The sequence below is a fragment of the Mycteria americana genome, chromosome Z (assembly GCF_035582795.1).
Source record: "Mycteria americana isolate JAX WOST 10 ecotype Jacksonville Zoo and Gardens chromosome Z, USCA_MyAme_1.0, whole genome shotgun sequence".
Lineage (NCBI taxonomy): Eukaryota > Metazoa > Chordata > Aves > Ciconiiformes > Ciconiidae > Mycteria > Mycteria americana.
This window is the reverse complement of record NC_134396.1, coordinates 49,708,875-49,735,563: the sequence shown is the minus strand read 5'-3', so window position 1 is coordinate 49,735,563 and position 26,689 is coordinate 49,708,875. Positions and strand designations below refer to the sequence as shown.

The window sequence follows — 26,689 nt, the reverse complement described above, 5'->3', positions numbered from 1 at the left end:
TTCTATGTGGGAAATGGCCTGGAAGAAGGAAAGAATAAATTGTCAGAAATGGGAGAAGCAGAGAACTGAAACAGAGGGTGAGAGCAGCCCTTGCACTTTGGTGTTGGAGAGTGCTACGATAGTTACATACTACAGCTGTTGCAGTTGTATTGTTTGTCATTCGGGACATGTTTTCTCTCTTATTCTGTGGGATCTCCCCAGAGAAGAAGGCAATTGGAAAAGGTAGAACTTAGAGTGCCTTATTCTTAGGGTTAAATATCTTGTCCCTCTTTGAATTTTCAGGTCTGTGTTTAAATACAGCTCTTTAAGTTTTATGACAACTTTTTTTTGCACTAATACCAGTGTGTGTATATTGCAGTATATTGAAGAACATTCTGTATCTACATGACAGTTTGGTCATACCAGTTAGGTAGGTAGGTTGTTTTGTGGATTCATTGTGTAGTTTCTAAAATGGATTAAGAGTATTTTTTGAGGCTTCAAATTTCTCGCAATATGGATAGACTGGAAGAATGTAGAGAGTAAATTGTGGTATGTTCCTGAAGAAATTAGATCCTGACTTTCCTCCATTTCTGAGAACACATAATGCTGCATTATACACAGAAATTTTTAACAGTATGGTGTGCTGAGCAGAGACATCTATCTTTTGCTAACACTCAGTGTTGCCAAGCTCAGTGTTGTAATGACAAGCAAAGCGAGTGAAGGCAGCCAAATGTGAATATGCTCTACCACAATAGATGTAGAGGTATGATGCCAGTAGTCCTTTTCCTAGGAACAAATTTCTAGTGCTGACTTGCCTTTTTGCCCATTGTGGTAAGGACATCAGTTAGGATAGTATAAGGAACATTTATATCAGTGTAAATGTTATCTCTTTGGGGGCTGAAGTTTGGGGATGATTGCTTTAAATCATCTATGTTAATTGCTGGTTAAAATATATTCTTCTGTCAAAAAGTAGTTCATGCCTCTGTAAATACTAGTTTAGATGCTTAGGTAGCAGTATGCCTCAGTTCAGTGTTTGGATATTCTTTAACATTTTGTCAACAAATATGGTCAGCTTAACATTAAGTTACCTGAATAAGATGTTTCAGTCTTCAGTGCTGAAATGCTAGCTTGTCCATTTATGTATATTGTGTTTCATGTATATGTGTGCATGCTTGTGTACATTACATATAGTAGTTTAAAGTGGGGAAAAAATTCTTTAAGTGGAAAGAGTGTGAATTGTTTTATAATTGTCTTAATTACCCTATCTCTGTTGATGTACCTGCATGTTAGTTTCACGTGCCTAAATGAAAAAGTCAATAGTGAATACATACTGTACATTCAAACTATATGTACAGAAGACTTTGGTATGAAGACAACTTTGAGCCAGACTTCTCTTTAGTCTCCTTGTCCCATCAGCTAAAAGTACATAATTTTTTTTTTAAATTGAAAACTTGATCTTTTCGAAATGTAGCTATATCTGAACACCTTGTCTCGATTTCACCCCTTTCCTCTTACCCTGGCATCGTTTTAAGTATATCAATTTCAGTATACTCTATGACATTTAAAATGATTTCTTTACAGTAATGAACATATTTTAATGGTACACATGCAAAGTCTAATGTGTTTCAGCCTTGTTTATAGGGAAATTATCCCTCTTTCTTTAGCTACAGATTTGTGATTTTAATTAAAAACTTATCTGCTATTTTATTTACATACCAAAGTAGGAGTTCAGGACTCTGTGTATGCTAGTAAGTTGCCATTAACACCATCTCCTGAAATGGTACTTTCTGTATTGCATTAAGTGGTGTTGATATCAAAACATGGACCCTTTAACTCAGTTCTTGGTAGGCAATTTGGAGATGAACTGGTAAGAAATGATAAACTGAAAGTATTAAAAAAAAAAATCTTTATTGGATACTAGTACTATCTGTTGCATAATTTTTAAACTTTCCAGTTTTAAGAAAGAAAGCTTACAAATATTTAGTGAGATACTGAATGTATGTAACAGGTTTTACTTACTACCATAGTGCATGTTAACTGCAGGAAGCATCTGCAGAAACAGCACAAATTGTTTTTCATTTATTATCACCCACACCATTGACAAAGTTGAGTTCAAAATTGAGACCATAATTCAGGATTTTAAAGCAAAATTAATATTTTTCCAATGACTTTGTTCTTTAATAGAGAGGGAGGTATAGCTGAGTTTTTTCCCCTTACTTGAAGTTTGGCTGGTGTTGTGGATTATGAGAGCTAACGATCCCTGTTTAGAAAAAACACCTTGATGTGATATAAAAATAAATACTTACTATCTTTTTGGGTTCTTGTTTGCATGCAGCAAGTACTGCAAGCAATAGCAAATACTAATAAAATTCAATTTGAAGAACTTTGAGATGGCTGTGTGTTTCCTTGATTCTTAAACCTGCTTCAGTATTAGAAAACAAGATGCTTCGGATATGACGTATGGGTTGTGCTGTCCTTTTTGTATGAGCAGTAGAACTTGACAATAAGAAACATGTAGTCCTACTAAAGACAATTTGCTTGTTTTCCTCTTGTTATTGAGAGTGGTGGAGCGTGCGAAATAAGATGCTAAGATTTTTACATTTTTTAAATGTTTTTGTGCATTTTAAATTCACATGCAGCAAAGAAATATTCCAGCATTTGGTATGAGAAATTGACACCTAAGAATCAAATTCTTAAGACTGTTTAAAATATATACTGTGTGAAACTTAAGCAGTTTAGGCTTAGGGGTCTCTTAACGTTGTTTCTTGTGTATCCTAAATGACTGGTTAAATGAGAATTGCATTTCAGAGAAGAAACTAATATAGAGAAAACCCTGGAAATGGCTGTCAGCTTGATGTCGAATAAACAACAAATTCAATAGATTATTAATGTGTTTTGATCATAAGTAAAATGAAGAGGTGCATTTGGTGGAATACATTCTATGTTATTGATAGGCGATTTGCTATTGCATGCCTCAGATCTTTTGCAGAAACACTTCGCATGGAGGATTCATTGTCAGTTCTGGTTGCTGAGGAACAACATTGGCCATTGTGTTCACCATCAGTAAATACTGAGTTAATCCTGTTAACAGTGAGTGAATTATGGATGGCCCAGAAAGATTACTGATGAGTCATCTTGGTACAGTTGTTAGATACAGAAACAGTCTAATTGATATATACCATCATAGCTTTGAAACGCAAAAAAATGAGATGGGCCTGCATCCTCTTTATACCATGTTTGGTTGTGTTGCTCTTATTTTACAAATTATGTTCCTTTTACTAAATACTGTGTAAATTTTTGCTGTTTCACTATCAAAAGGGCTCTTTTAATTCACAGAAGTTATTAAGAAACCTGATATGTGTAAAGCTGCTACAGCAAATTTTGTACTGGCAACCTGACACTGTTATTGTTGGTTGGTTTCTGTTTTAAGGTGGAAGTTGCTCGGTTTTTTCTTACCGCATGGCAATACTGCAAAAACAATGCAAAAGCACGTTGGGGGCAACATTGTAGGCTTGCTTTCAGAGTGATGTGCCTTGCTAAGGAGTATTCTGTCTCTAGGAACTGAAATACAGAATATTTTCTCCCTAATCCCACAGAGAGGGTGCCAAGAGGAGGTTTTTTTCTGAACTACTGGTTTTTTTCAGTGCATTTTGCTATAGCCATAGGAACAGTTAGTGTCATGCTTAGTGTTTCTTGATCTCTATTTGTGGAATTTTCATCCCAAGTACTAGTTACATACTGATCCAAGTACTAGTTACATACTGATTTTCTTATTCTTGGCAGTCTCTTCTGAAGTGCAGAGGGAAATGGTACCCCATTTTAAATACTCAGGTGTATCTGGTGTTCAGTGGGGAAGCATATATGCTCAAAGGGATACTTTGTGTCTCAGTAGTAGCTCTTGGAACTCTACTCCAAAGTACTATTTGAGTTGTGCTTTGCTGCTTTCACAGGAGGACATATCTAAAAGCCTGGTCTTTAGCATAGAGTGAAAATCAGTTACTGCTTTCCTTTGTGCTGTTGCAGAATCACAGAGTGGCTGAGGTTGGAAGCAATCTCTGGAGGTCATCTGATCCAACCCCCATGCTCAAGCAGGGCCACCTAGAGCCAGGTGCCCAGGACCATGTCCGTGCGGCTTTTGAAGATCTCCAAGGAGGGAGACTCCACCACCTCTCTGGGCAACCTGTGCCAGTGCTCAGTCACCCTCACAGAGTAAAGAAGTGTTTCCTCATGTTCAAATGGAGCCTCCTGTGTCTCAGTTTGTGCCCATTGCCTGTTGTCCTGTCACTGGGCACAGCCTGGCTCTGTCCTCTTTGCAGCCTCCCTTCAAGCGTTTATATGCATTGATGAGATCCCCCCTGAGCCTTCTCTTCTCCAGGCTGAACAGTCCCAGCTCTCTCAGCCTTTCCTCATAGGAGAGATGCTCCAGTCCCTTTCTCATCTTTGTGGCCCTTTGTTGGACTCTCTCCAGTATGTCCATGTCTCTCTTGTCCTGGGGGAAGCCCAGAAGTGGACACAGGACTCCAGGTGATGTCTCTCAGGACTTTTGGACCTACCCCAAGAATTGGTTCATTTTGGCCTTCTTTTCAGCCACCTGATTTGTTTGAGCCAGCTTTCAGATTTGGGAAGGACTGTATTTCTTTGTCAGTTTTTCATTAGACAAAATTTAGATTACCTTAGTCTTCCTTCGTCAGGAAGTTGTCTTGTATATGTCCAGCCAGCCATGTTTCTAAGTTGTCTCTTGGTCAAAACTCCGAAATCAAAGCTTGTCTGGAAAGAAATGGCTCTGAATATTAATGGTAGTGTTGTTTTGCAGTAAAATCTGAATGGGACTTAGAAAAGATCTGATGCACTGTTTAAAGCAATTATCTTGAATGTTTACATTCTAGGGTTTGTATTTGGTGCCTGGAGGATGCCAGGTGTGGACAGCAGTATTAGAATTTTTATTTTCTCACCATGTACACAGTTTACCTCCACTCTACCACTTTGTTGTACCAGATTGTGCTCATTATCAACAGCCATAAAATTTTCCAATTCTTACCAAAGAAGTCATGGTGTCTGTTCCAGACTTTCTCTTATTCATGAGAACAGGTAAAATGGTGATGTGAATGATGGTGGGTTGAAGCAGAGGTTCTGAATCCCACTTAACACTGCACAAGTTGAGCAAGCAGTGTTTTGTGGTCTAGCTGAACTGGCATACTGTTGGCAGAATGAAAAAGATCACTACCTTAACAGTGCAACTAAGCCAGCAAAATTCTTTGGGCAAACCCAATTATACTGGCAAAAGATTCTTATTGCTGATGTTTATTCTGTCAGCTAAAGTTCCTCTGAAGAGCTTTTGCCAGTAAAAGCTGTGTGTCATCGCAGTATGATTCTGCTGGCAAATCTTTATACATAGACAAGTCCTTTATCATGCAGCCCTATGTCCAACTGGATGATCTTTGTTTATTTTGTCTTGGAGAAAACACAGCAGTTAGGCTTGGAAATAGTCCATCTTTCCATAAAATCTTTAACTTTTTTGCCATTTGTGGCACAGGGCTCTTAATTTATTGCACATACTTGCTTCTTTTTAGTAGCTCCTTTCTAGATTTATTTGGAGCTAGAATTTTAAGAGTATATTTAAAGGAAGTGTCAAGCTTTATGTATAAACCTGAAGAGCTTTTCATCTGTCAGCTTATGAGTTAATGTGATCACACTTTTTTCCTCCTGTTTCTTTTTTCCCCACTGTAATGAGCAAAATGTAGGTGCGGATCCGTCAGGGATGAGGCACAAGACTCGGCAAGTGAAAGCTTTGGCTTTAATGAAAGCTTGGCGTTACCACGGTGGGAGCCCCAGGACAGCAATGCTAATCAAATGGGGAGCCGACACAGTGGAGCCCTGCTCGGGAGTGAAGCTCAAGGGAAAGCACTGCAGGGGTGGATAATAATGCTTGTGCTGATTAACATATCATACATATGCAATGTCCTGTTTTGATCATTAGCGAACTTGCTGATGTGTGCTGTGCTGTTGTCCGAATTCAGAGATCGACAGCTGGCCTGCCATCATTGGCGTCTGTGCAAAAGTCGATGCAGATCGGGGGGCAAGCAAACTATCCCAGGTTACCGTATCAAGATAAGATGTGCCTGGGACTCTACATACTCAGATGGGGGAGATGAACTATCCTGGTTTACTGTAACAAAATATTCTTGTGCCCTACACCCACCCTTTTTCATTTTTGTTAAATATTCTTGTTTAGGGCAAGAGGTGAGGAGCTGTTGGTATTTTCCATGTTCTCCTTAGTTTTTACTGTTTTCAGAGGTAGTCTTCATCTCACTTTTCCTGGACTGTAGTATCTGACGGTATCCTTGTAATTTTTCTGTGTACCATTAGTGGAAGAGTTGTGTGATTTCTGTAAGGGTGTGTGGAAAGAGAGAGCATCAGCTTGTTTAAGTGTGTCTGGTCAAGGACCTTTTCAGTGCCAAAAGGGGATATTAAGAAAAGGGGGAATAAACGGGAACATTCTGAGTGACAAACCTGACAGACAAAAAGTAAGGGAGGCAGTAACAAGGACCAAACCTGGTCAGTCACTAGTTGATGAGGGTACGTGGAATGTGGGAATCTTTATTTCAGTGAGATTATTTGATCTAAGACCTTGTCAAATGGGATTATAAGGAAAAGGGGGAAGCCATAAACAAAATACACAGAGACACAAACCTGCCAGACAAGCTTAATGGAGACAAAGACAAGAAACAAACCTGATCAGTCACACTAACTGATGGGCTATCAGGAAACTGCATGCAAACGAGGACTTTGTGACTGATCAGGGTTGCAAACTTGAGGGTCCAGGATGTTGGAGGGGGTCAGCAGGGCTATGCCAGCCGAAGAGGCAATGTGAAGGGGAAGGGAGTCAGGGAGAGACAAAATGGGGCCAGACAGAAAAGGGGCTAATCATGTGTAAACTGTGGCCAGTCTTTACACTTGTCTGGCCGAGCACTGTGCCTGATCACTGCAGTCTGTCCTAGTTTATTAGATCTTTTCTTAACTTTCTCTCTCTCTGCATAATCTCACTCTCTATCCTGTGTGTGTGAATGCTGCAGGGACTAAGTGACATGAGCTTGAGTGGAGACTAGGCCAGCAACTGGAATCTCACTGGAGGTGTAGCCACCACCGGGTCTGCAATGCCAGCAATGGGAGCGAGTTGGGGGTCTCAGTGTCGGGAGTTGGAGGGGCTGTAGCTCTCTGGATTATCTTGTTGGTTTCCTACAGACTTTATATCCATAGTGCCTGCTACTGGGCGGGCTGGTGTGAGTGGACTGGGTGCCAGCTACTGCAGTGGGTGAGTGTCTTGGCTGCTAGCCCCTGGGGCAGGCACGGTGTATGTCCCCAAAGCCAACTATTAGGGTGACCAGGGTGAGTGAGCATCTCAGCGTCATTGGCAGGAGCAGGACCACAGGTCACAGCCCATGTGCATGGTGCCAGCTGCTGGAGGAGAGCAAGTGTCTGCATCTTCCCCAAACCTGCTATGCATGGCGGAGGTGGGGGCTGTTTGTATTTGCTGGCCATCTTCAAGCTGGACCAGTTGGCAAGTAGGGGGGCCTTGCGACCAGACTGGGGTATCAGGCAGGCCAAGGGTCCATGCTGGTATTTTGGGGGACCTGCGAGTGTGACATGCCTGTGGGACAAGTGTGTGTATATGCAATGAGCACCAAGCTGGACCAACCCACTAGTCGGAGACCCGTGGGGCGGGTAAGGGGGCCTGGGATTTGGGGCAGGGATGCTGGGTGGGCAAGGGGGCCATGATGGTACTTGGGATATCCCTGAACACGCGTGTGTATGTGCTTGTGAACCTGGAGACTGTTGTGTATGTGCTGCGCTAGTGACCTTCTGTCTCTGCTAGCCCATGAGGAGGAGGAGACTTGGCTGTCAGTGCTTGTGTTTATGTGAGTCCCATCTGTGGGTGCTGTTGAAGGCAGCACCTTGTCTGTGGCGGTGCACGTGACCCGCCGTGTCAATGCCCTGTGTGCGCTATGTTTCTGGGACACCTGCTGAAGTTTTACTACTGGTTGAACCTGCAAACTGGTTACTACTGGTTGAACCTGCAAACAGGAAAGCAGCAGCTGTGACCCCCAGCCTCGGATGGAGACACTACCACCACCCTGCTCCTGGGCGCGCTGGACGGGGCAGGAGGAATTCCTGGGCCCAGAGGAGGTGCCCACTCCTCACATAACACCCCTTAAGTTTCTTTTCCTTGCTCTTCAAAGAGGAGATTTGCTTCTTTTATTGCTTTGGCATCTCATGTTTATATTCACAGTCTCCAGTATGCAGGGGATCAAGAGCTCTGTCACCATGGTGAAAAATCATGAGATGTGTTAGCATAGTGATGACTTGTCAATACAGTGGAACAGCAGGTAGTATAAATAACTAGTCTTGTTACTCATTTTTAACTACAAGTACCTTTCTCCGAAGTACTTCCTTAGTTGGGCTAAAGATAGGTAAAGATCAAACCATATTCCTTATGCAGTTAATACATACGTGGACCAAACATCGGAAGAAAATAATATTTTTGGAGTGGACAGAGGAAACAACATGCTCTTTGAAAGTGCATTTGAGGGGACTGATAGTTTTGGTATTAATCAGGCTGATGGCTTATGTCTGGAAATTACATACTAGGCAGTGTTTCTGTGAACGTGTTTTAACCAAAATTTGCTTGCAGATCTAGATAGCTGGCTTTTGTAAATGGTTGGCAGACTGCTGGTAAGGACTGGGGAAAACAGACCTAATACTAATTTACCTCTCTAAAGGAATCTTTGTCTTTGGTGCCTAGCAGCACATAGAGAAATATGGTGTAATTAATGCTTCAGCTTTTGTGCCCTATGTTGTCCTTCATTTGCTATCAGATTAAATATAACTTTTTCATGCATTAAAGGTGGATGAGATGCGATTGCAGGTAGGTAAGAACAGTCTTCTAATAAGTACCCCAGTCACACGTAGAAGCCAAGAGATAAAATGCTATTTCCTTGTTCATAATAATGTTAGTTACATTTTATCATTAATGTAAAAACTGAAAAGTAGAGAATATTTTAATACAGTTTTCTGCTTCTCTTGTGGGCTTCGATTCTGAATGCAGGAAAACTTTGTAGATTTCTAGAGCAAAGCTCTGCTTGCTTGGAAAATTAGAGTTCTTGTTTAATACTACCAAGGTATGATACCAGTGTGCTAGCACTGATTTTTCAAAGATCTTTTTTCATGAGGTGGTACATGTCTGTCTGAGATTGTTTTTATACATCTGTTCCTTTGCATCTTCCAAATAAATGGTTTTGTTATGAAGCTTGCTTCCTCAAAAAATTTCCACCTTTATTATTTGCAACTTTTAAATGTAGAAGCACCTGTGGGCTTCATTGTATACTTACTCTTCTCGGGGCTAATATAGGTAATTGATAAAAACAGTCCATTACGTCACTGTACACGTACCTATGTAGCCTGTGACATGCCTCAAGGCCTGAGGTAGTGAAAGATGAAAGTTTGATGTAATCAGTTACCATAGTGGTTGTGGCTGTCAAAATATCTGAGCAGGTAATAATTGTTACAGTTTATTGCATTGGTTACAGTGTATTACTGAGCTAACAGTCCACTGAAACGTTCTGTGTGAAGTGCTTCTGAGTGATATTTTAGGTAAGATTTTGAGAATAGAGTATTACATGTTTACTGAAATGCAGATGTGGGATATTTATTGCATTTGCTTTATGTGTTGATTTTATCATTGCTTTTTAAAAAGAGGTAGAAAACCAATCAGCGTGTTTTGTTTTTTGGTAGCTTAAAAGGTGCTTGGAAATTCTAGACAAATATAGAAAATCCTCTTAGTCTGTGAGCTAAGTTTTGTGCAGAGAACTTTAACAGGAGAACTAATGTACAATAATTCTGTGGAAATACACTGTTGTCATTCTTGCAGCAGAAATAAAACCTGTTTGGAAACAAGTCTCCAGTGTTGTTTGCAGCTTGATTTGTGCTCCCACTTCTCTGATATGCAGACTACAGTAAAGACCAGAGCTCTGTCTCTAATACCCATCCTGGATTAGTTTATAATTGCATGTACATTTTTGTCATTGGTCAGTAAGCATGTGTTTATTACAGTATGTAACAGTTGTACCTTTTCCTCAATAGAAATAGCACTTCTGTCTTCCCCTTTACCAGATATTAACTTCTTGTCATAAAAGGTGTCAGAATAGAGGGGTTTTTAAGATGTTGACTGATTGTCATTGGACCTAGTTGATGGGTTCATAAAGTTTTGCAAGGGACAGACAGGTGAAGAGATGACATCTTTCATATTTCTTCATTGTTGAGAGTAATGACAGATTAGGTGAATGGTTAGACAATGGAAAAAAACACATTACCCAGGATATGCTGTGGTGCAGAAGCACCTGATGACAAAGAATCTCAACTACACTGCACAGTGCACTTCCAAGAACAACAGATTAGTTAAATACAGCTCTGCACTGAACTGGCTTGTAAACTCTACCTTGTAATGTCACACCTAAGTTAAACTTCTGCCTCTGCTGCTTTCTGGGGGTGAGATGGAAGAAGACAACAACGCTTACAAGATCATCTGGGCCTCAATTACTCCATCCAGTCGCATAAGTGACTTTCTTTGTCTTGGTTCTAGGGTCATGGGACACAGCTCTTCCAGAGCTTACTAGACCTGAGCTATATAATGTACTTTAAAGGAGCTTAGTCCTGGCCTATGAATAAGCCACTGAATTTGTACATAACTCAGCTGTTCAGCCCAAGAATTTACTATTATTGTAGGTATGATCAGAGTATTTAGAAACATCGGAATGTAAATCAGATCACCGTTGTTGGAGTGTATAATCTTTTGCAGGTAGAATATGCAAAATGCTCAGTTTATTAGCCCATTAGGTGCCTATAGTTAAATTTGAAAATGCTTATAAACTTTCATGTTTATCAGTTGTATCATGTATGCCTTTTTAGTATGCATTCATGAAGAGGAAACATGCAGCTGCAGATTCCCAGTCAGCCTGGTAGGTTTATATAGGGTATACCCATCAGATTGTACTTACTGTGTAAAACCTTCTAAGGAAAAGGCTATGCTTGAAAATACTCAAGTATTAGGTTACTTTGAAAATAAAGGTCTTCATGGGCTGCAGGATAGAAGGAGTTTATTCCCTAAACTTGAGATTGAGAGTATGGAATAGTTTCTTGTACTTCTGAGGACCACTAAGTGATAATATGCAGAGGGTTGGAGAGGAGAGTGATTTTCAGATATTGGCAGCAATTGTTTTGGTAATCATTCCTTTCTGTGATGGTTGATCATCTATGTGTGTGTGTGCAGTCTTTATAATTTGACTGGAAAAGGCGAATGGAAAAGAAACACTTCAAAGGGTGTTGTCTTGGTGAAAATATCTAGTCTTTCCCAAATGAAATGGAACAGCATTTAGATAAAACATAAAAAATCACTACAAGAAACATATACAGAAGTATAACAAACAATTTTGTATTTTTTTTAGTAGTGTCTTTCTTTTAAAGGATGTTTTCCAAATGGGCATACTCTTTAATCACCTTTGTTACCATTACACTGTGAGAGTTTATAGGGTACACAGATGAGAATGGGGCAAAACTGTACTGGGGGTGTCTGTGAAATGCCAACTTTTAGGGATGGGATTGTAGGTTTTAGTGTCCTGACGTAAGCTCTTTCTTTTACTAGTAGCAGTCAGATGCCTTTATCCTGATACTGTTGCCTTTAAATATGAAGTAATCTATATTTGTGTTCATCATGCTCTTTTTGTTGAATTAATATTTAAAATAAGGTACTGCTTTTACCTGGTTAGTTAAAAGCTAGATAAAATGTTGTTGATAGCTGCCAGACATTCTATTCTTGTTCCCTGTCAGGCAGGAGAAAAATACATAGCATAATGGCTGTAAAAAGCAGCAGTAGTCCCAGATAATGTTTTGAATATTAGCAAGATGCAATTAGAATGGTTTGGGGATTTGCGGAGCTACTGTCATTGCTGAAAGTATCATATTCCACAAATAAACTATTGAACTTAATGACCAATAATAATGTAGATTGCAAAAGTATACTGGTAATATCTAGTTATTCCACATGCTTATTGAAAATGACATGAAAACAAGTCTTAAATTATACAGGATATGTGTCTGTCATTATGTTGCAGATGGAGTGAGAGTGCACTTCACTTGCAAGAGAGAAGTAAAAATATAGTTTATTGATACAGAATAGGGAGTTAACAAAGTTCAGTGCGACAGTGTTTTAACAAGATTCGATGGCAAGGCACACTTGATTATTTACTGCATAGAGGACAGGGTCAGACAAAACTGTCAGGGAGACCCTCCCGTTGAGTCATGAGGTTTGGAAAAGGACCCTCTTGCTTTCTAAACTCCTTCTCAGCGAGGAGTCTAGGTGTGGCTAGATCCAGTCCTAGTCCCAGACTTGGTCAACGGTTTGTCTAAAGGATTATATATGTGCAATCAATCCTTTATATCACTTAGCTAAGATGTCAAAGTTTAGCATGCTATTAGTCACTTACCGAGGATCTGTTGTGGCAAGGAACCTCTCACCCTCGAGGAGTAACCTTGAGAGGCGTGCCTGCTCAAGGGGAGATCCTGGCGTGCAGCCCGCTGCCATGCAGGAGAGCTCAACGGGCCTGGGCTGTCCACTATTTAATGAGTAAGATGATTGACTTATGGTCATATTTGCATATGTTTAGATCCCTGCTTCAGGCAGCCCTTGGCTACTTTCTTGCCATTCGTCCTCAAGGTCCAGCATAAGCTGGATGCAGCTATCAGGATGACTCCCACTGATGGTTACTGCTTGTGCAGGGAGCGGTGTAGGGGGGAGCACACTGCCACACATTAGCTCCCTGTACTTGCCCACATGCTGATATTACCTTGCTACAATCATCACATGAGAATTGATTTCTTAATAAATTAAGATAAAACATTAAGTCTTCTTTGAGCTTAGGTTTGTGTTGAGTTTTTTTAATGACATCTATTTGCAAATAAGTTTGGCTTAGCTTCAGGTTACTTCTTTTTCAGTACAGAAAAAGACATAATTACATTTTAAATCTATACTTATATGTAGTTCCAAAAATGATTTTATCCTTATTTTCTTTCTAATGGGAAGCAATTTTGAGTGAAAATACAGTTGTTTAGTGCAGAGGGCAATTAGCACTTATTATGGAATTTGAAATAGCTGTGTGAGTTAGTAATTTGGATTGATTATGAAGGCTAACAACTTAGCAGTTTACATCTCCACTGTCTTTGAAGTGGTGTACTCCGTGTACAAAAGGAAAAATAATCAAAGAACTGTTTTTCCAAAGTAGACTGCTTTCTACAGGGCAGGGTATATTAGTGTTAGCGCTTGGGAAAGGTGCCAGATTTAAATTCAAGCAGTAGCAGTGCGAGATCCCCAGCCAAATGCATGTATAGAATGTAGCAGGACAGTAGTGGTTATTTTGTTATTTCAGTGTTTTGTTTTCTGCCAGCTTCACTAAACCCCATGTTTCCTTCTTCCATTTTACTTTCCCTTTTGCACTCCCAAGACCCCAGCATACCGTATTTACCTGCATTTTTATTACCTGTGTTTCTCTTTGAATAGGCTTCAGTCATCAGGATGTAAAAAATTCTCCCATCCTGAAAGCTCCAAGTTGGGCCACAAATCATCCTTCTCTCTGATGTGTTCTGTCACAACAGTAAAACAGATTAAATAAGCAACTCTGAACAGCAGAACAAATGGAGCATAGTTTCTTTACGATTTGTCCTTTGGCAAGGTTCTCTGAAATCTTAACAAAGTACATATTTTCACAGAAGCTTTGTTCTCAAGGCACTTCTAAGGTATCAGTTTTTTGGTGTTGAGCTCCTGAGGGCAGGCAGCCTTCTGGAAGAGTCATACCTTGCCTGGACATCTACTTTCATGAACCTTCACGTTCATACCTGTCTTTTGACCTATTTTTCTCTATAAAATTCAAATGCAGTTGGTTAAGGAGTTCAAAAGAGATTAGGCAACAAACAGATACATGCATCGTCAGCCTGTTTTCCTAAGGAAACCATGCTACTAGTTCTTCATCTAACAGATGTAGAATTAAAAATTGACACCCCCATTGTCTTTATATTTATGCTTTTGTTGGGTTTTTTGTTTTTGACCTTTTTCTGTTCTTTAATCATTACTAATGACTTGTGAGGGCTTGAGATAAGGTGTAGTAGGGGAAAACTGCAATTTGTGTTAAAGTATTTGAAAGCATGGGGCTGAAAAGGAGTGATATTTAGCAAAAATGGCCACAAGTCAAAAGAGAGGAAAAATACCTTTTTTCTCTTAAACACCTGGACAAAACTTTTAGGTGTTAAAAAGGAGCGTGCTTGCACTGGAAAGAACACTGGAGGACAAGCTCTATATCAATGGTACCCTACCAAGAAGCAACTGTAGCATTCAGAAAGTGATAGGCCTCTGTAAGGCTAAGAACCAGAAGAGGTGCATAGTCTAGTCTACAAGTAAATCTGAAATAAGACCTCTAACAATCTGTGGATCACCAGGCTCTGGGAGGGGCAGTTTAGGAATACAAAGCAATTGCAGACAAGTTCAGTTTTCTCTGCATCAGCCATCTGCAATTAAATGCAAATTTGGCATCATTTCAGTTAATTCAATTAATGCTGTGGTGGACTGAACTAGAAGTGGTGGGGTGAGTGGACAAGCTGGAGAGTAGCAAAATGGTACGATTTGACTTGCATGAGGATTGTTCTGTCAGAGAAGTCTATGTGATGTTTGGACTCAAGGATGGATCCAGTGTTGGTAGTTCATGTGTTGGTTTTTTGTGTGTTCAGTCGGTGAGCTCTGGAGTAGAACTTGTATTTTTCTGTATTTTCAGCTGTTATGCTTGCTAACAGCATGACGTGTTATAATTTTGACAGAGTAGTGGGGTGAAGGAGAGGGATGTTTATTGCATTTGCTGCTGGATTCAGAGACTCTATTTCATGATTCAGAGGAGTAGTTACTTTTGTTCAGAACCAACTGGGAGAACATTACTTGGAGGTGAATGGCCTTCATATCACTAGCAGTGAAAACTCTAGGCACTATGTAGTCCCTGCAGAATTTTAGTGAAGTACACAGACTTAACCAGAGATTGGCGATTAGGTTTTTTTCAGGTTATGTATAGGTACTTTTCAATGACCATTATTATACTAATAAGTCGAAGAATGAAGCACCTCTGTGCTGAGCTAGCAGAATTAAAATAGGCTGCAGTGCAGAGCAAGTGTCTCATTAGCTATGTAAGTGCAGACCTGATAGGAAAGGGATGCAATGCAGAGTCCAAGCTCTGTATGACATCTGCTTACTGATGGATTCCATTGTTGTGAAGATTGTGCTTATACATCTTCTCATGCTTCTGTAGCCTATAAATGCTAGGGCAGGAGGGATGTAAAATAGGTTATGCCTTCTTTTCTTCATGTTATTCTCTTTTCTGAGTTTTGTTTTCACATGGATATTAGAATTTTTATCTTTTAATGCTGCTAAAGTATAACTTAGTAGTAATTCTTTTAGGGATTAGGGAGCCATCACAAATCTGTGTTACAATAAATAGGCAACTACTTGCAGGTGTTTAATTTCATGGTGTTTTAGTGCAGCCTTCAATAAGTCCCTCCTAGTGCTAGCTGCAAAGCAATACTGAAGTATGGATTGTAATTCACTCATCTGGAGGTGGGTTTTGTTTTTGTTTTTTTTTTGTTTTTGTTTTTGTTTTTTTTACACTGGCATAGAGCGAAGACAGTCCTAGTCCCAAGCGACAACGCCTTTCCCATTCGGTCTTTGACTATACAGCAGCATCACCAGCCCCATCACCGCCAATGCGACCATGGGAGATGACATCAAATAGGCAGCCTCCTTTGGCTCGACCCAGCCAACACCACTTCTCAGGGGAACGATGCAACACACCCGCACGAAACAGGAGGAGGTAAGCAAGCTGCGTAGATTGGGAAACAATTTCTTACTCTTCCTGATTTCAGCTCAATGGAGGTGTATTTCAGGCAGCACTGACGAGATCACACATGGTAAACGTGTTAACATTTCCTTTGAGCTGTAAGTTATTATAGTTGTAACTGAAAAGTTACTGAAAGTAATTCAGGTTGGTGCATCATCCTGTAACTTGTGTGAATAGACAACTTGGGGAAAGGAATGTTCATGAACATTTTTAATTATGAGCCTGATTTTCTTTCACTTTGCACTGGAGCAATAAGCATCTAGAAAAATGTAAGGAAAAATCTTTCTCATCAGGGTACTTTTGAAGATATTAAGAGTTATTGATACAGTACCATAATTTTAACTACAGTCACAATTATTTTCGTACATAAAAACAATCTAAATAAAGATGAGGGATGCTGGCTGGGGGGGAGAGCGAGGAGGTTAGCGTAGTGTCAAATGGTTGCTGAACTGGGTGATTCACATGTGATAGAAGTTAGATTTTCGTGTTGGTTTTAGCTTGTGGTTTATTAACCTCTCAAAGCAGAGATTTTAGAAGAAGTTCAAATGGTCATGGAAGAGTAGAGGTTTGGATGGCCAGGTTGAACTGATGCCTGGATGGATGATAGTATAGGAAAGCATAAAACCACAGGCTTCTTTACTATTCTAGTTAAACGAATTATCCAAAACACAAGCTTTCATTGCCTCACATTCTGCCTCAAAAATGCTGAGTCATCTAATGCAAGTTAAAATACACGGTCCCTCTGTTTGCTTCTGAGAAATATTGTGGCTTGGTTTGTAATAAAATAGAAGTGTCTGTGCTTTTTCATGAATATAAAATATTAGACTTAAGAAACATATAACTGGTTTTCTTCTGATTCCACAAATCAAATTTGTCAACCATGATCAGGCAGGGGTAGTTTTGAGGCAAGAGACTTTAAAACATGCTGGTTTTCTACCTTTGCTTCAAGTCCATCCATCTGAAAGCTTTCAGTCAGTGACATTCAAATTACACAGCTCTTGAAACAGCTTGTCAAACTTAAAAAAGAGGTTGAATTATGAACTTGCCATGGTTATTGTGAAGACAGAAGTACTGTACCTTTTGTAGAGTTTGGTACAGGGATGCTCTACAGGGGCATTTGGTCCACAAAGTGTTTTTTACCTTAAAATGGTTTGAACTGAGATGCCTAGAATATGCTGCATTTGTCCATTTTTGCTTGGTGTCCAGCCAGCCTACACAGATTTCTTTGCAATGTTCATTACCATCTCCTGCAGAGTAAGTCGAGTGCTTAAGAAGCTAAATGCCAGGTAGCTGAATCTAGAATTCATGCCTATATGAAACAGTTTGGATATACTGTGGGATGACGGAGAAGAATGGGATGTGTAGGAGATGAATGTGCATGGGACAAGTGTCTGACATTCAAATGCAGTCAGGTGTTACTGAGGTAGTGGCCTGTGGCTTGTAAGTAAACCATGCTGCAAATTGAGAGACACCTCAGTGCAGAGCCATCTTCAGTCTGACAGGAGTTGTTAGGTTGGCTGCAGCATTGTGGACACAAAGCATTACTCTTTCTAGGGCCAGCTCACCTGCTCTTGCATAATAACACCTGCTTTTGCTCTGATCAGAGACATTTGAATATGTCAGTACTTTGTTTCCCTGCACTTGAGTCAGGCCATTTTTTAGCTTGGGTGCACTGTTGCATTCATGCTGGCTCTAGGTCAATTCCAGAATAGTACTGCACCAATCTCCTCTCCTAGAATGGGATCATTAGAGAGAACAACACATACATGTCTCTTATTATGCAGGAGTTTTTTTGAGTCTTAGAATGCTCTGGAGCCATATCAGAACTAATAACCACTCTCATGGATCAAAGCTAGATTCCTTAATATCATTGTCAGTGCATCTGTTATTAATGCTTTAGATGAGGTTATGCATGTGCTTTTGAAGCCAATTTTCTGTTTTCCCTGCTTTGTTTTCTCTCTTCCCATTGCAGAGTGGTCTCAGAGTTAATGAGGTTTTCAGATGAAGATAAGATGAAAGGTGCATTCCAGTTGCAAATGGTCTTTCAGCTCAAGGGAACAGACTAGGGCAAGTGCAAACAAAACCTCTGAAGTGTGTTTAGTGTGGACATCGCTCTGATCCAATGTCATCAGCATTAACTCTTTTTGTCCTACCAGTTTACTCCTGTTGGTCAGCACAGGCTGTGCTGGTTTTTTATTATCTGGATTTTTTCCATTATCTGGATTACTGTTTAGACCTTATCTCTTTATGTCAGGGATTTTGTACTGTGCCTAGCACAACAGTGCCCTAATTCATTGTGGGTTTTTTCAGATTCATTGTAAGCCAATAAATACTGTGTTTAGAAAGGTAGCCTTCTGGTATGAATTTGCAGAAAGATGTTATTTTTGTCCAGCTACTTACAGTACAGATAATTATGAACGTAAAAGCATAATGCATGCCTATATGAAACAGAGAAGGCCATTCCAATTTGTTTTTACCAGTCATTGTGAAATGGGGAGATCTGTACCATTGCTATGCCTCACCTTTCATCTGTGCTTCCTTTCCTCCTTGTCTTAAATGTAATTCTGAACTAACAGGATTTAAGAATATGTTACTGCAAAGAAATCACCCTTGTTAGAAAATATTAAGATCTTCAAATATTAACTCAGCAGTTATGGATACCTTTTGATGGCTCTTCCTAGCTGAGGGTAGGAATTCCTGCATTTTTTTTCACCGCTTCCATCCTGTCTGTTTTAACTGGGCATTTATCATGTTTATACTGTGCATGTAGAACCAGAGGAGGGTTTTTGTGGATATTTTTTAAAGACTTCACAAATTAATTAATGATGTTAAATAATAGCTTAGACCCATGTCTTGACAATTCTTCTGAAGTCATTTCCAATAATTCAGGAAGCATGTAGGGCTATGTATCTGGATGCTCTGAATTTTACTGAATGAAAAGTATAGTTTCTTTATAACTCTGCATAGGAAAAAAAATCCAGTTTTGCTTTTTCCAGAGGGTGATACTCCATTCATTTAAAAAAACACTCCAGAAGTTTTGCAGCTTTTGCTGGCTGTGCTTTCTCATAATTCTGGTTCCATAAAAAAGTAAAGCCAGACCTCTTAACAAAGGCAGGGGTAAGAGTACTTTTATGAGAAGCTACCTTGTGTAAGTGCTGGTGGCTGTTAGAGAATTTCTGTAATTCTTGTTCCAAAGCATTGGAGCTATCTTTTGTAACTTTCCTCTATTCCTGCAGCTTTTCCAAACAAAAATCCTTACGTAGACATTTTATGTTAAAGTATTTAAAGCATTTCTGTTTCGGAGCAGGAAATAGCAACTTTAAAGCAACCTTCGTACTCCAAAAAGTAGAACATCTTTTGCATTAATAGCTCTGTGGTTAGAAATCATATATACCAGTCTTATCTAATGAGAATATAACAGTTGTATCGTACTAGTAATACAGAGATGGAGAGTGCAACAAAAACTCTGGGAAAGGAGACTGGAATTAAGACAAATACATTAGCAAGACTGTAAATTTAGGTTCTCAGTGCTTATAAGAAAACACAGCTTGTGTGTTCTGACATGGTAATTTGTAAAGATAAAGAAGGCTATGCTTTGTTTTGTTTTGTTTTAAGAATGTCGTATTAACAATCTGGCATTATGCCTCCTGTCTGACCTGTAGTAAATTAGCTTTTGTTTCAGTTCTAACTGTTTCAGTTCAGGCATAACACCCCTGTGAAGTAGGGCAGAAAAATAGTGGCTTGAGACATTGTATCATATACTCACAGTAGCATCTGAATAGCTGGTAGTATGCTCCCCTTTTCCCAGAGTATGTCTGTTTAATGCAGCACAAAAGTTGGACTCAACTTACGGAATGCCTGGGATTTGCCAACAGGTTTCAGGTTTACTTGCTTTTATCAAATAAACCTGGTAACAGCAATGGGAATAGTGAGAGTGAAGAATCTTAAGTTCTCTTCCACACACTGTTGGAGAGGACATGTTCTAATCGTCAAAGACCCTTCTTATATCTTCTCTGCAGTTTGGTTCCTTCAGCCTGTTCCATAAGTGGGAAACCATTTTGTCCCATGTAGCTTTAATTTGCTGTGGCCCTGGAACCTGTAATTTATGTGTTGTGGAGATTGGCAGGCATGTATTGAAAGTACTGGGGGATGGTTTTGTGCTTTCAGTTCCTTCCCCTTCCAAATAAATGAGAAGTGACTTGATCAAAACTTCTAATAGTGAGTTTATTACTTGTTACTCATTTTCTGGGTGTTGGACCTGAGCCGCTGATCTCTGATTTTCAGAAGTCTCAGCTCAAGACAAGTAGCAGCTCTGCTCAGAACACACAGAGAATTATATAAGAGGACATAATCAAATCCAATGCCTGTAGATCAGTTGCTCAAAAGAAGCGGATGCTCTGGTCTAAATCAATCTACACAACAGTTCTCCACTCTGAAAAAGAAATATTACCACAATCACAATTTCCTGGGATGTTCTAGAGAGAATTCTATGAGGCACTCGGTTATGTAGTGAACATGTGAGAGGTGAAAAATTAATTTGTTTCTTCAGAGGAGTCTACTGCTTTGTCTGCCATCACTAAGTGAGCAACCATTCTGTGGCCTTGTTGGAGCAAGGACCCTGGGGAAATCTGTGATCATGTAATGAAGGATTTTTACCTAGAATAAATGCACGAAAATCTCTTGACGTTTGCTGTCTTGACTTGTGAGCACTTGTCTTGGCAATCTAAGTGCCATTTTTTTAACAGGTTAATATGTACATAAGAGTTCTTCTCCTGGTTTCCTTTACAGCATTAAGCTATGCTCTATTAAGCACTTTTTTGCTGAAAAAAGTGTCATCTCTAAGGCTTTTAGCAGTTTTGTCAGTAAGAAGTTTTATTCCAGTCTAATAAACCTGTTCTAGTAAAATTTTCCAGTGTAATAAATTTCTTGATAACTTGATTCTCTTGTGATTTTAGTTATTAAGAAGGATTTGTGTCATTTATGTAATCTCTCATTTTTTTAACTGCATTTCCAGTCCTCCTGTTCGACGTCAGAGAACAAGGAGAGATCGTTTGTCTAGACATAATTCCATTAGCCAGGATGAAAACTATCACCATCTCTCCTATGGACAGCAGCAAGCAATAGAAGAGCCCCGAGCCTTTCACCCACCAAATGTATCTCCTCGTATGTTGCACCCAGCTGCTCACCCACCACAGCAGAATGCAGTGATGGTTGACATTCATGATCAGGTAAGAGTTCTAGAGTACAAACAGAAGGGTGTTGAAGATGTGGGGTTTTTATTGTTGGGTTTTTTTTCCCCAAATCTTCAAGATCTCTCTCCTTCCCAAATTAGTTGGCAATGAAAGTCACATAACACTAAATTCTATTTGCCCTCTTACAGAGCATTTTTCCTGTTGAATGTTATTGGTGTATGGAGCACTACAGTAGGAAGTGAAAAAAAAACAAAAAGAAAGTCTAGACTTTTAATACAGAATGGCATTTAACAATTTGTCAATGCATGTATTGGCATAGTTCTGTAGGCGTTTGGCTCAAACCTTTGAAATGCAGTTATTTTGCTTCTGAAGTTAATTTAATGTGATAAAGATGTGATATGATAATTAAGAATGTATTCTGTTTCATGGGAAATACCTCTCCTTAGCTTAGGAGTCTTTAAATAGTTAAAATACATTATTTAGAAGTAGAATTCACAATGCATATAATTGGTTGCCTGCATGACAGCAGAACTCATGATAGTATTGTCGCATAACCAAATTAGCCATCCAAGTCTAATCAACTCCTCCTAAAATGACATGAGAAAATGAGATATGTGGTTGGTCCAGAAAGCAAATAATTCCTCTCTGCAACAGCAATTGATATAGAATTCTGTAATTGAGGACCTGTAATAGAAGTTGTCCTGTTAAGGTAACCTTTGTTGTTGTTTGTTAAATCAGCAGGCTGAAGTACAGGTGCATTAGTTGATGCATAGTCATGAACCGGGAAACAGAAATGGTTATCTGGATGTCCACTTTTCAAAATGCATGTGCATAGAATGCAACTCTAATATCACTGCTTAAAAACTGGTTTGCATTCAGTGCAGCTGCATGCCACTGGTGTGTTGTATTATGTGCGCAGAGCAGTTCTCAGTAGGGAAGTATTTGCTTGTGGGACCAAGTGCAAGGGTGGAAGCTAGCACCATTCTAGCTATCTCACAGCCTTACATTTTGATGAACAATTTTACTGCTGCAGCATCTCAAAAATTCAAATCATGCTCTTGCTTTGTTTTGCAAGATTACATCATGACAAGCCTAGATAAACAGTTTTTCCATCCCATTGCCTCTACCTTCCAAGCACCATCTACAACCAGATGTCAGTGTTTCCAGACTCACTGAGGTCTTCCATAGCCATGTTTTATACTTCAGGGACATAACCATTTTGAGAGGTCATTTTTTATTATTACTCTGAGCAATAAACGTTTCAGAATCACACCCAGCGTTGCACTGTATGCCCAACTTTTGTACCTGAGCCAGAACCAGATCGAATTCAGTGTGTCTCCTGAGACTGGTTTCTGTCATTAGTGATATACAGGTTTAGATTTTAAGTTCTGTTCAGTGACCTGTGTTCTGTTTTGGCCTCTGTGTCTGACTGTACACTACCAGTTCAGTAGGTTAGCTGACTTTACTCATTCTCACCTTCCTAATGAGGTGTTCTTGCATGTTCCATTTTAAGCAAGCAGGTTCCATTTTAGCAGATCATGAAGGAAGAGTGAGCTTCCTTGAAATAATTACCGTTTGTTAATCTGTGCTCCCTGACACTTAAGCCTTTTCAGTTTTATCAGGGCACCAGAGATTTCTTGTTTAGTGTTTTTTAAAAAAAAAAAAATTGTTTGTAGGTCCAGAATACCTTTGGATCTTAGTTTGATGATTAAATTCTAGGAAACATCACTAGCTAGAAAACTGAGTGACAGGCCTGTTTCCTAATATGAATGTGGATACTTAGGGTCTGCTGCCTCATAGTCATGTTTACTTTTCCTCTTCAGCGTTCTGGTTAGCTGTTCTGTTACATTTAGGTTAGGACACTTAGCTTGAGTGTTGGTCTGAGAGTGAATCAAGAGATTAGTATCTTTGGAAGAAAGATGATCTACACCATTTTCTTGTTCTTTAAGGATACAAGTCTCTGATTATTGAATCAGTCCCTTCAGAGCTGAGAAGATTCTTTAGCTACTTGTAGATTAGTTTTTATGTGGGAGTTACTGCCTTATTTTGTAAGGACTAACCTTGGGGGGGAGGGGGGCAGGCTTAATAGAGTCTGAGATGCTTCTGAGTGACTCTAAGGTGCCTTAGAAATTTTAACATTTTAATCTGAGGGATCCCTCTTGGCCTTGCCCAGAAACTACTAATCAGTAAGTAATACTCAATTGAGAAGAATATTTTAATGAACAGGAATTACAGGTGTGTGCCTCCTTTTACACCCTCACTGTGAGAATGGTTTTTTCTGATATGTAGGTAAAAGCTTGTTGTCTTACTCATTGTGCTGTACAACACTGTTAAGAGTCTACAGTAAGTTATTAAATTTTTTCTTCCTTTTGCTACAGATCCATCAGGGCACAGTTCCTGTCTCATACACAGTGACAACAGTGGCTCCGCATGGGATTCCACTTTGCACAGGCCAGCACATCCCAGCCTGCAGCACACAACAGGTTCCAGGATGCTCAGTGGTTTTCAGTGGGCAGCACCTTCCAGTTTGCAGTGTGCCTCCCCCAGTAAGTGGGTCTCTTTAATTACACCAGCTTCAATCTTAGACATAGGAATGGCACCTTGGAGTTTCAGTGTCTGTGTTGGAAATAGCCTTTTTTTTTTCCTGTGGTAAATTGCAGTGGCATAGCAGTGTAGGCCTTAGAGCTAGTAAGCATATGGTACTTACCTGCTGTCTTTATAGAGTATGACTGTTTATAGTGTAGAGTCCTGATAGTTTTTAACTCAAAATAAATGTTGGTTTATGGACTGACTTATCAGCAGCTATTTTGCATACTTTCAGACAGTACGGGGAAGGTTTCTAAGGCTTTCATTAGGCAGCTGACCTAGGAAAAAATCCTACTTAGTAGAGACCTTGTTCAGGGATTGGTTATATACAAAAAGATCTGATATTCCAAAGTGAGTTTTCTTCTGAGAAGCAATAAGATCCTGAAAGATCACTAAAAGCTGAGAAGGGCTCTTCTGCCTCAAAATGATCTCATAAAATGAATCGAAGTATTCTTTAATAATGATATCTCTCGGTGCCTTTCTGGAAGTAGAATAAAGTGCCTTGACTGCCTAACTTGCCAGCTTTAAATTTGAAAGAATTTGAACTGTTTCTCAGAAATTTTTATGTATCAACTCAGAGATACCACTTTCCAGGTCATAGCATTCTGATGCTACTATTCTGTGGAAATTTCATCATTAAGTGCTAACAGGCACCAGAGCTGAAGAAGTGTACCCCAAGAAGTTCAGCTGTACAGATGAAGGTTGCAGAACCTGCTGGCAGAGTCACAGCTTTTTTTCCCCCCTCCTTTTTCTAGTATAAATCTGTAATATAATATATAAAAACTATATATGGTGTCCAGTAACCGCTTATAATGTTGGTATAAACATTGGTCTCTGCCAGCTTTGCATTTGCCAGCAGTGTGTAACTTCACTTTTCCTGTTGCACATTCTATGGCCTGAGGGCATGAGCAAGCCTATGACACTGAAAAAAAACTCTTGATGTGACCACCTATTTCTTTAAGCTGCTTGTGGAAGAGTGAGGGTAATTTGCAAATCTGTTACATGAGTCAGTGTGTATCCCTGAGGCAGGATGAGAGACAACTTTTTTCTTGTATTTAGTGGTGTTAGTGGAGCAAAGCAATCTCAGACTGGGTACCCAGAGGGTGGAACAATACTTGCATAGTAAATTCAGCAAGGCAAGAAAGCAACATGTCCTAAGAAACAACAACAGAGAAAAAGCTAAAACTATATTGGGGCTTAGGGAAATCCAAACAACAGATACTAATAATCTTACCCTCTGTTTTGAACAGATATATTATCTGTGCAATTCATAAAATGTTTTATAATTCAACAATGCAGCTGTCCTTTAAATAGATACAGGAGTAAAGGTCTAACCAGGTTGTTTGGACTGAATGTACAACAGTTAATCAAGTGTGTTGGGAGAATGGATGCAGTACAAGTGAATATAAAGAATTAAGGTTGAGTTTATGTAAGGTGAGCAGGCAGACTTTATGCTTTCTTCTATTATGTCACAGAATTGAGGAATAATGTAAGTTAGGAGGGAGCTCTGGAGGTCATCTGGTGGTCACCTGCTAAGAGCAGTACCAGTTTCCAAGGATGGAGATTTCACAACCCCTTTAAGCCTCTGCTCCAGTGTTTGACTATCCTTGTGCTGAAGAATTTCTTCTGTGTATCTGATTGAATTTTCTTTGCTGCAACGTGGTCCCATTGGTCCTTGTCCTTTCACTTTGCCCCTCGAGGAAGAGTCAGGTTCTGCCTGTCCACTCTCATGAAGTAGCTGAAGGCAGTGGTAAGGTCTTTGCTTAGTTTTCTCTTTTTCAGGCAGAACAAATCCAGTTCTGCAGCCTCTTCTTTTATGCAGTGTGCACTAAGCTCCTGGTCATTATGTTGTCTTTCAGTGGACTCATTTTAGTATGTCAGTGTGTTTCTTTGGCACTGGGGAGGCCAAAACTGGACACAGGACTTGAGATAATTTTCACAAGTTCCAAACAGAGGGGCAGAATCACTTCACTGGACCCACTAGTTACATTCTTAGTAATGCAGCCCAGCATGCTGTAGGCCTTTTTGACTGCAGGAGTACACTGTGGCTCTTGCATACTCCTATTTGATGTGTCCACCAGGACCCAACTTTTTTTCCTGCAAATCTGCTCACTAACAAGTCAGTTTCAAAATGTCCTGCTCCATGGAGTTGTTCTCTCCCAGTGCCAGACTGCCAGACTTCACATTTGCCTTTGAACTTCACACGGTTCCTGTCAGCCAATTTCTTCAGCCTATAAGAGTACATCTGAAAGGTAGCCCTGCCCTCCAGCATGTCAGCTTGCTCACCAACTTCATCTGTAAACTTCCCAGTATCCTTTTGTTACTTCCACAATATTTGTCTCTTTCACTGCATATGGAACTCTAAAATAAACAAATGTCATTTATTAAATACCTTCATCAGTTTTAAAACTTCTTGGAAGCATATGTTCAAACAGCAGTAGTTTTCCAAAAGCATGAATGAATAAACAGGTAGTTTTCATTTCTTTCCACTTGAAAGTTAATGCAGCCTCATTTGCTGTAACTTAAAAAGTGCCATGGGCATAGCACAGATCTTTCCAAGCATACATTGGAGCTATGGTAATCTTTACCATAATCTGCTACTGTTTCAGTGCATGTAAAGATTTACGTTTGGTCATGATCACAGTAAATTGAGGTGATAGTTCCACCTCCACTACTGTAATCAGATTTTAAACTAGATCTCTTTACCATTTTATGCCATTAGAGTCAGTATGCACAATATATATTTTGTGACATGACTAAAAAGAAAAAAAGTGAGAGATTGGAACTGGGTCCTCCTTTTTCGTAAGATTTGATAACAAGTATCTTATTAACTGCTCTTTTAATTGTCAAAAATGTAACAGAAATACCTGATATTCTGATGATGGATCAAAGAGCAAGAAGAGGAGAATGCAGGTTTTCTTACTTCTCCATATCTATAGAGTTGGAAGTAAAACT

The 26,689-nt window shown here is 39.6% G+C and overlaps 1 protein-coding gene across 8 annotated transcripts in view; it reads left to right on the top strand.

The window, feature by feature from the left end:
- The window catches only part of RNF38 (ring finger protein 38), a 127,642-nt gene that overhangs the window by 84,961 nt on the left and 15,992 nt on the right, over nt 1-26,689 (top strand). For all 8 annotated transcript variants that reach the window (XM_075488672.1, XM_075488671.1, XM_075488679.1 and 5 more), the window contains 3 exons: nt 15,736-15,929; nt 20,971-21,184; nt 23,527-23,694. In XM_075488672.1, the coding sequence (XP_075344787.1) occupies nt 15,736-15,929; nt 20,971-21,184; nt 23,527-23,694 (576 nt within the window). The remainder of the gene's footprint in view (nt 1-15,735; nt 15,930-20,970; nt 21,185-23,526; nt 23,695-26,689) is intronic.